Source organism: Balaenoptera acutorostrata, chromosome 3 (genome assembly GCF_949987535.1).
Source record: "Balaenoptera acutorostrata chromosome 3, mBalAcu1.1, whole genome shotgun sequence".
Classification (NCBI taxonomy): Eukaryota; Metazoa; Chordata; class Mammalia; order Artiodactyla; family Balaenopteridae; genus Balaenoptera; species Balaenoptera acutorostrata.
Genome location: NC_080066.1, coordinates 77,056,286 through 77,066,389, shown reverse-complemented (window position 1 = coordinate 77,066,389; position 10,104 = coordinate 77,056,286). Strand labels below are relative to the sequence as shown.

The following is a 10,104-nucleotide window of genomic DNA, read 5'->3' as shown; positions in this document are numbered from 1 at the left end:
CTCTCTACGGTTCTCCATTTTACCCTGTTTATGTGTAGCTTTGGGGCGGGGGCCAATCAAAGAAAAATTGGTGAAAAGAGGATGAACGGACAGAACTGAAAGACCAAGAGCCTCCCCAAACTCCGGGTATTCAGGAGAGCCAGTTAAAGACTTTGAACCCAAACCGCTTTGAGGAGGGGGGCCGGTGAAGTGAGAGGTGAGAGGTTTTCTTTACTGCCCGCGCGGGAAGAAAAGGCAGCCTACCTCAGTTAAGGAAAGCCATCCACTCCACCAATCAAATCACTATGGCCACCATAAACAAATGGTTATCACTCTGAAGAAAATCACCTGCCGATTCAACCTTTTTGGAATTAAATCCTCCCGTGATTTTGGAGTCACCTAAAAGATGGAGAGGGGGAAGCACCTCAAGGGAGAAATGGCAGTGCAGATTTCATGTCTATTTAAAATATATAAAAATATATATCTAAAATTCTTTCCTAATAAAAATGTCAAATAAATAAATAAGGGGGAAGTGAGGGGTTGTTTACTAGGGTTGCTGTGGTGGGAGGGAGGGGGAGATCAGTGAAGATGTCCGCCGCCGTTGCAAGTGCCTAAGTCTCCTAAAAGCTACACGGATGCTATAATCGGTCAAGTTAATGATTTATCCCACTCTCCAGAGTCAAACACTTAACGTGGCCTACCACTCACCACTGAGGTAGGCGGGTGAGGATGTTTTAATGTTCTGTTCCCTTTATCCCTTCCTTCCTTTCTTTTGGTTGGGCCGGCTGGGTACACAAGGAAATGCACTGCAGATCCCCGACACTCTGCATTGCTGGGAAGGCAACTAGCTTGTTTGCAGACCTAAAATCTGGTGTCCCTACCGCTGCGGAAATTGAAACCAGAGTTTGAGAAAGAAGGGATGAGGGGAGAGAGGGAGAGAAAACAGGGAAGGAGAGAAAGAAATAGAGGAACATAGAGGGCGGTGGATCCATTTCTGCGGCGTCGGTAAGCCCTCGGGGCAACCTGGTCTCCCCGACAGCTAGTCTGTACACTGCGACCCACCAAGAGTGAGAGCCCGGAGCAGAGTCTGTGCTGCGGAGGAGGGCGCGCGGCAGAGGGTGGGCACCCCGCGCCGGGACCCGAGAAGCAAAGGCCTGGTCCTAGGTGGACCCGCCTGAGCGGAAGGACCCCGCCGCCCAGGGGAGGCGAGCGCCCGGCTGCGCTGCAGGCCCCGCCAGGCCCCGCCTCTCAGCCATTCTTAGCTGGGGGAGGCCAGTAAGGATCAGCCGCTTTCTTTCTTTGCTTGCTTTCTTTTTCAAACCCGCTTTGTGGGTGGCAGCTCAGCGGGGGACGAATGGAGACAAAAAAAAAAAAAAAAAAAGCCCAAACGGGGTGGGGGGGGAGGGGCAGAGAGAGAAAGAGAGAGAGAGAGAGAGGGAAGAGAGAAAAATCGAATAGTTTTAACCATCTCAGGAACACAGCGAGTTATTATATTTAAAGGCTGCTGTGGGCGAAACCTGCTTCTGCCATTAAGAAAACACATACTGCCTACGTCCACCGGGTTAAGCTCTCCTGCTCATCTCTGAACAAACAAAGCAGAAGCGCGGGGTTTTAAGGCAGGAGACCTACAGGTTATCCGGTTTCAAAACAAATTAAAACGGGCGAATGCACCAACAAATATTATGGGTGCAAGACAGTCTTCATTTCAGAGCTCTGCAGTTCCCTCCCCCGCCCCGAATTGATTTTATTCAAATTTCTGAGCGAAGGACATTTAGCCTACTGTACAGGATTTACCTTGATATTCTATTGCAATCAGTATTTTTTTTCCCCCAGATAATGCATTCAAAGGAAGCTTAACTGTTTTCCCACTTATTGGAAGCTTTGAAACACTTCATAAAGCTAAAAACTGCCTTCCTGTTTCTGCTTTCCCTAAATTCCTTCCCCAAAATAACATTTTAAAAGTAGCTGCCTAACCAGAGATACTGATCCCCCCTGCCCCAAATCTGAGCAAACAAGTAATTCCTGACAAAGAAAATTAATATGAAAAGTATAGGGTGATTTTCTCCCTTTCCCCCCTTAAAAAAAAAAAAAAAGACCCTTTGCTCCACCCCGCTATTAAACAAAACACAATACCTTTTTCTGGGTGGTACTGCACAGAAGTTGATTCAGTTTTGACAATGTTGTTTAGCTATCATTTGCTATTTTGAATGAATGGGAGCAATCCCCCCTTTTACAACATTTGTTTCCTATTATGGAGAGGTGCAGCAGTTGAGGGCAGACATGTGAAAGTGGCTGTTTGATTCTCTTTTTCATCCCCCTGACCCTGCTTTTGTCCCTCCTCACCCTGGGAATGTCACGCCTCGCTACTTCACTTTGAGATGCTCGAGAAAGTGGCTTTGTTATTCCCTTTTAGACATACACGAAATTGTTCTCATTCCCCCCGCTGTAAAAGATACTTCACATCGGGCCTCGGTTCACAAGTGCAATGCAATTTGGCTTAGTCCAACCTTTGTTCTGCTTGTACAAATGAGCGAACAGTGCACACATTATACAGTTGATCTACTGCTGTCTTAACCCCAGAGTTAGGGGCTGGGAGAAAAGCAAGCTAATCCCTTCAATACCAAGGTGGCTTTAGCAATATTTCCTCCGATAATAATAATAATAGATTTGAATTGCTTCTTCTATTTCACACAGTGCAGGGCAAAACTTCTGGGGAGGGTTTAGTAACAACCACCAAAATCCTTCCACCAACCTTTTGCAAATAACTTTGAGACAAGTACGTATGTAGGTTTGGTAATGCCCAGTTTAAAGCTATGCAATTGTTAGCACAAAAGAGGGACTGGATTTGGAAACTCAGGCTTTAAAGCCTTGAAATCTCAGAGCAAAACCACTGCCAGCAAAGACCAAATGGTATTTAGCAAACTGAATCCAAAGAGAGGGCATTATGGTGAGCCCAGCAAGAGCTGTTTTCACGGACACTGAAATTGCCTGCTCACTATGGGTGGGGTTTGGCACTTCTTGGGGATGGATGTCAAGCAGACCAGCCCCTACCTCTGGCTACTGTTTTATCCTGCTTGAGATGGAGGGGAAACTGAGCCTCCCACACTCTCCAGATTGGAGCAGCTGCTTGGGAAATACTTCTAAAATGTGTAGGGCTGTTGCCACTCCCTTTCTCCCAACCCCAAGGAAAACACAGATTTTCACTTCAGGTGCTCCAGCCAGAGCCAAAGGCCTTACCCACTGCCAGGCAGCAGGGACTCAGGAGGAGACGCCTCTGAATTTGAACCCCCCGGTTTAGATGGGAGTCGAGGCTCTTGCCTCTCTCTCAGCAAGATTGGGGGGGGGTACTGATTTTAGGCAACATACCCCTCATCAAAAGTTTCTTTTCAGCCTCCCTGGTGTGAGTTAAGGTCCAAACCCCATGTAGCCGAGTCACCAACCAATGAAATACATGGCTCCAAAGCTCCCTGTGAGATGTTCCTTCCTACCAGCTCGAAAAATAGGTGTGCGTTTCCAGCTGCCCGGTGCAGGCGGTGGCACTGGGGAACGCTGGCGAAGAGAGGGCACCAAGTACCTTCTCTGCCGCTGGGCCCTCGGCACCCCCGCGCGAAGGGTGTCCCCTCTCCCACCCTTCCTCCTTGAAGAGCTTGATTTCCCACCAGACTTGGTCGACGTGGCCCGGCAGCGGCAAGGGCTCAGACTGCCGGGGCAGGCACGGGAGAGCCACGGCCACCAATAGGTTTCGCTTACGCAGCGGCCAACCGGGTGCGGGTCTCTGGGACCCAAGGGCCTGCAAGACCCTGCTGGCCGGTGGCCCCAGGTTGAGAGGACTTACTGAGCGGGGTCCCTCTGGTCCCCAGATCCAGAACGTTAGAGCCAGGCTGTGCCATGCCGGGGTGCTGGCGGTGCAGGCGCACAGATTCCGAGGACAAACAATCTCCAGGACACTCAGGAGGATGATTTTTTTTTACAAAAACTGACCACTGACAGGCTGAGGGAGTTTGTTTTAGTGCTGAATACCCCAGGAACAAAATCCTTTTGAAAGGAAAGCTAAGTCGTTTCACGCCACCAAAGTGCAGATTTGGTGAAGACTAATGGGACAAAGCAGCGCGGGGCGTTGGCGCGGGTTCCCCGAGAGAGCGGAGGACTTGGGCACCTGCGAGGGGCGGCCTGGTAAGGTGGGGCGGGCCAGAGGAGGCCCCAAACCTAACGTCAACGCCGCACCAGCCCGCGACCTTCAACTGCCCCCTCCACTCTCGGCACTTTTACCGCCAATTTCGCAGAGACGCTGGAAAAAGTGGAGGAGATGGGGAGAAAAAGCGAAGCGAAGAGAACTGAGGGACAAGAGTGCATTAGGAAAGAGGAAAGGAGGAGAGGGAGAGAGGCGGGATGGAGGAGAGGGAGGGGACGGCTCCCAGAGTGAAAGGAGGAGGAGAAGGGGGCCAAGGAAGGCTTAGCCGAAGCGCTCCGGGCAGCGCGGAGTTCACTTTCCAAGTCTGGAAGGCGGGTATTGTTTTTGGCGCCTAGGAAACCTTCGGAAGCTGCCGGGTACTTTCCTCCACCTCCCGTCGGCGTTTGGTAAATATTAACAAACCAGGGCGCGTTACTTTCTGGAGTGTGGTTGGAGGGGCTGGCTTGGGCTCCGGGCGGTTTTCCTCTCCTAGAGCCCCCGCCCCCAAACCCCAGCCCCACAGTTCACGCACACACACACCTGCTTGACAACAGAAGGAATCAAAATCAATATTGTATTTGTCACCCCTCTGTCTCCTTTTTACTCCATCAGCAGCCCGGGTGCCACTGAAGCGAATTGTGGATTTATGGAGGGAAATTAGCATAAATTATTACGAAATCTGTAGCCGTGTGTGGTCCAGCTTGTGGGAAAAGAGGCTATTGCGAACTCTCCAAGCAGAAAGGTGGTCGGTGGTGGGCTCCGCAGAGGCGATGAATGGCTATTGCACGAAAGAGATTTCCAGTTGGTTTGCACATGGGTATAATTGACTTATGTGTATTTTATACAGTTTTCCCAACAACTCCCTAAGCCTCCGGGTCAGATATGCCCCCTCCCCAAAGCTGCTGTTTGCTTTGGCTTCTGTACAACAGACTGATGCACTTTTCAAGATTTCTGGAAAATGCTCCTTCCTTCCTCTTCTTCATAATACTAGTCTTAAAACTCTGTAAATAGCATGCAAATCCCTCCCTTCCCTTGAGCTTTGAAGATCTTCAGTAGGAAGGAAGATACAATTTTACAGCAAAGTATCTTTTTAAATGTGCCTCTCACAACTAACTCCTCGCCCCACCCAAGGCAAAGTTGTGCTATTAGGTTCAATTTTCTTAATGAGCCCCGGGCACAGGCAAAGTGCCTCGCCTCCCACCTTCACCCGAGCCAAACTTTGAAGATTCCTACTTGTATCCTCCCATGTCCCAAACTTGGTAGTGACAACTTTCCCAGGGAGACGGACAGAGACTTATCCCAACTTGGATTTTTTTTTCCATCCAAACGTTTCTACTCTTAGAATTTAGTTAATCTTCTGTTTACTCGGAGCAATGATTTTGACAGCCATACAAAGGCCCTTTGCAAGGCAACAAAATGCCAATTGTTAAAACAAGAAAACATTTCTCTCTCCCCATCTTTCACCCCCAACACGCGGGCGCGCGCGCGCGGGCGCACACACACGGGGTCGAAAAGAATCTTCCTGGCTATAGCAGGGGGAACAGAGATCTTTCACTCCTATCGTTGCATATCCCGAATCCACCCCTTCTCAAAACTCTTGTTTCTATATGTATGTACATATTTTCTCAAAGGATCCTAAAAATCCTTGCGGGCTTCGATGCTCGTACCTCCCCTTCCCAGGTGGGCTCCTGCCTCGCCCATAGGACCACCCTCTGTTTTGTACCTCACAGGGCAGCTGCGTTCTAGAGCAGGAAAGCTGTGGACCAACGCCGTTCGGTCTGGGAAACACAAGCCCTCACTCCTAGTCATCAGGGGCCCCTCAAGCTCCCAAGCTTCCGCAGCTCCTCCCATCGCAGGACCCTCTAGGCTAACCTGGCCACGCCATATAACCCCCAAACGCCGCAGCTCCATCGAGTACCGCTGCCTCCCCCCAAGCTCGGCAGAAGTTCCTCCCGGGTCCCACTGGTTTATCTGCAGGGGGTTTACCTGCCCTTCTCCAGCCGCGCCCCCAGAGACAGGTCAGCGTCCCTCTCTCCCCCCCCTTCACACCCACCTCCTCCTCCTGGTCATATTTTCCGAGTTAAGAAGGTGACATTATTCTTTTCTTCAAGCACTTCTGTTAATATTGAAAAACGTGCGCTTGCATCTCAAGCGAGGCAACCCAGACGCGAGGGCCATTTCAATATTAATGAAATTGTTTAATCTCCTAAGTTCATCGTGTTTAAGTTACGTTTTGGTGAGTTACTGACCACCTCAGAAACTGTGGTTAATGGGGGGGGGTGCGCGCGCACGTGCGCGAGCGCGTACGCACACACGCGTTTAAAGATCTTTTTTATGCTAACCCCAAATAGCTCCACTAATAATGCTCTAATATCACTAGAAGTATCAAAACTTCACACCCAGAAATCTCCCACCACCACCACCACCACCACCACCGCCTCCTCCTGAAAAAAAAAAAAAAAAAAGTTCTCACATTTCCAGACTGAAGATGATTTAGCTTGAGCTGTTGCTATTGAGTTTTTAACAACGCGGTAGAAGGAATTTCTTCTAAAAACCATAAAGGTCGGAGAATGTGCAGAAACCAGTGGGAATGCCTAGCGTCTATACTTGTAGACTGCGTGCAAGCAGGCGGGGTTGATTCACTATTTCATAGCAATTAGATGATGATGACAACGATAATAATAATTATTATTATTATTAACTGAATCTCCAGAGACTAATCCAAACCGGAGAACAAGCCGCCCACACTAGGCAAGGTGACCCCAGGCACATCCCCATCCTCTCTTCTCTCCAAAAAAGGAAAACTGCTGGTTCTTTGCAAATCTAGAAGGTACTTCTGTTTTAGTGGGGCCGCAGGCAGCTTTTGCTGGGCCCTCTAAACCCTAAATAACTTCTTTCTATGCAAAAAAAAGGGGGAAGGGGGAGAAAGTTCCGGCTGTAAAATGCAAACTTCCAGGCCACGCCTAACTCCTAAGTTTCAAACCACCTGGGGAGCGAGAGACCTCAAGCTTGATAAAGTGTGTCAACCAAACTCAGGCCCTGCCCAGGTCCACATGCCGTCTTCCCCAACAGCCCAGAGCCTCCATCCTGTGTCTAACCAAACTCCTGGAGGACTTTTAAAGTGAAGACCTTGCTTATTTGCCCAGATACACTACTTTAATTTTTTTTTAATTTGGCCAATACACTTAGATACAAAATGGGCTCTTACAAGGGTCTGTCCGAGTATATTTTTGTATTTTTAAACCCCGTCACTTAAAGCTACACACCCACTGTGCCGGGCTAAGGCAGCAGCCTAGGAAGGTCAAATCAAACTTTGACCTGCCTCTTGGAGGAGTGGAGGAAGGGTGTATTTTCATTACAATAACCCATGCAACCAGTCCCGGGTAATGCCAAGAGCAGGAAAAGGGTCAGTTTCAGGGGAAAGCCATGCCTGAAGTTAGCTAACAATACAAACCCGATACACTGCAGAGGAAACAAAATACCCCGGCCAAGCAATTTCCATGTCAAACATCATCTGCGCAGCGGCTCGGTCTGTGAATGTGAGTGGTCGCCTGAATCCCTGCTCCGCGGCCGGCGCCTCCTCATACCTTCACACCGCGCACCCTGGCCCGCGCGTCCTGCTCCCCGCCGGTGGCCGAGGCTCTTCCCCCTCGCCCAGTCTGGAGCTGGAAGTGATTCCTATTGGCCAAGGTGTCCATGTAAATAGGTGTGAAAGAAATCAGAGCTGGCCAGGCTCTCCCCTCTCGCTCAGTCCCCTCCCTCTGCATCCCCCGCTCCCCCTTCTCTTCCTCCTCCCCCAAGGCGATTGTCATATGATAGCTAAGAAGTGGCACATTAATGAAGCGCCGCTACAGGGGTCTTTTCTGCTCCTGTCACCGCTTAAAACTATCAGATGGTTCGAGGGAGGACATGGAGGCAGCCACCTAGCTCAGTGGAGCCGCGGAGCCCACAGCAGCGCCCTCCGGAGCCCCGAGGCCGCCGCTGCCACTGTCCGCGCCGGGACTCCGCCGCCGAGCTCGGCCGCCCGCGGAGCTCACGGCCAGAAGCGCCACGGACCGGGCGGCGCGGGGCGCTGCGGGTCTGAGCTGCGGAGCTCAGGAACGAGTGGAGCCCAGCCGAGCCAGGACACTGCGACCCGGCTGCGCGCGGCGCCATCCCGGATGCGGACGCGCAACTTGGGGCAACTTTAAGGTGAGCCGCTCTCGGTTGCCTCCCTACCCCCAGTCCCCGCTCCCGGTCCGGGCTGACTTCCAGGCTACCATCGCGCCGCTCGCGGGCTTCCCCTCCCGCGCCCCCTGGCCGCCCCCAACTCGACACGCAAAGTTGCTGGCTAAAGAGCTCAGGCGCTGGCTGATCCAGCGCCGAAGCCCCCTACTCGCCACCCCCGAAGTCTGTTCTCGGCCTGGCTGACCTCGCGGTGTCTGTTGCATCCACGTCCTTCCCCCCATTATCTTCCCCCCTTCCCAGATCCGAGCAGGCCCGCGCGGACCCAGAGCTAGAAAGGGGCAAAGAAGAAGATGCCTCGGCCCGGCCGCAACACGTACAGCGACCAGAAGCCGCCCTACTCGTATATCTCGCTGACCGCCATGGCCATCCAGAGCTCGCCCGAAAAGATGCTGCCCTTGAGCGAGATCTACAAGTTCATCATGGACCGCTTCCCCTACTACCGGGAGAACACGCAGCGCTGGCAGAACAGCCTGCGCCACAACCTCTCCTTCAACGACTGCTTCATCAAGATACCGCGGCGGCCAGACCAGCCCGGCAAGGGCAGCTTCTGGGCGCTGCACCCCAGCTGCGGGGACATGTTCGAGAACGGCAGCTTCCTGAGGCGCCGCAAGCGTTTCAAGGTGCTCAAGTCGGACCACCTGGCGCCCAGCAAGCCCGCTGACGCGGCGCAGTACCTGCAGCAGCAGGCCAAGCTGCGCCTCAGCGCGCTGGCGGCCTCGGGCACGCACCTGCCGCAGATGCCCGCCGCCGCCTACAACCTGGGCGGCGTGGCGCAGCCCTCGGGCTTCAAGCATCCCTTCGCCATCGAGAATATCATCGCGCGCGAGTACAAGATGCCTGGGGGACTGGCCTTCTCCGCCATGCAGCCCGTGCCCGCCGCCTACCCGCTCCCCAACCAGTTGACTACCATGGGCAGCTCGCTGGGTACTGGCTGGCCACACGTGTACGGTTCGGCAGGCATGATCGATTCGGCCACCCCCATCTCCATGGCCAGTGGCGATTACAGCGCCTACGGCGTGCCGTTGAAGCCTCTGTGCCACGCAGCGGGCCAGACGCTGCCCGCCATCCCCGTGCCCATTAAGCCCACGCCGGCCGCAGTGCCCGCGCTGCCCGCGCTGCCTGCGCCCATCCCCACCCTGCTCTCGAACTCGCCGCCCTCGCTCAGCCCCACGTCCTCTCAAACAGCCACCAGCCAAAGCAGCCCCGCCACTCCCAGCGAAACGCTCACCAGCCCGGCCTCCGCCTTGCACTCAGTGGCGGTGCACTGACCCGCAGAGGCCGGCGCCCCGTCTCGTTCCCCTCCCCGCCAGCCCACTCGCCTACCCCGGCTCCCAGTCCTGCCCTCCCCATCTGAGACCGCCACCCTAACTTGTCCAGTTCACCTTCGGCCAACCCCCTCTCCCCCATGAGAACTCTGTTTTGGACCCAGGAGACGAAACACAAACTTGCAGATGGGCCTGGAGGCGCGTGGGAGTTGTCCTCGCCCCCAAGAGGGGTTAGGCAGGGGGCACCTGAGCCAACTCGTCCCATTCCGGGGCCCCCGAAATCCCCCTCCCACTGAAGCGTCAGGGGAAACCCTGCCTCCCGCAGTCTCGCAGAGGGGCGCGTCTAAGCTCGGCCCGGATCCGGGAGGCTTCGGACACGGCGCCGTTAGTCCCAAGCCCAGAGAAACCGCCTCGGAGGTTTCCCGGAACAGATCTTCCCTGAGGGCTGCAGACGCACAGCGG

The 10,104-nt window shown here is 53.5% G+C and overlaps 1 protein-coding gene across 1 annotated transcript; it reads left to right on the top strand.

The window, feature by feature from the left end:
• Positions 1 to 8,667: 8,667 nt before the first annotated feature.
• On the top strand, positions 8,668 to 9,645 carry FOXB1 (forkhead box B1). The gene has a single exon (XM_007165962.2). It carries the CDS (start codon positions 8,668 to 8,670, stop codon positions 9,643 to 9,645), a length of 978 nt encoding a protein of 325 aa, XP_007166024.2.
• Positions 9,646 to 10,104: the final 459 nt, after the last annotated feature.

Excerpts from the sequence above, each read along its gene's own strand:
- FOXB1 (XM_007165962.2), top strand. The coding sequence starts at position 8,668 with ATGCCTCGGCCCGGCCGCAACACGTACAGCGACCAGAAGCCGCCCTAC.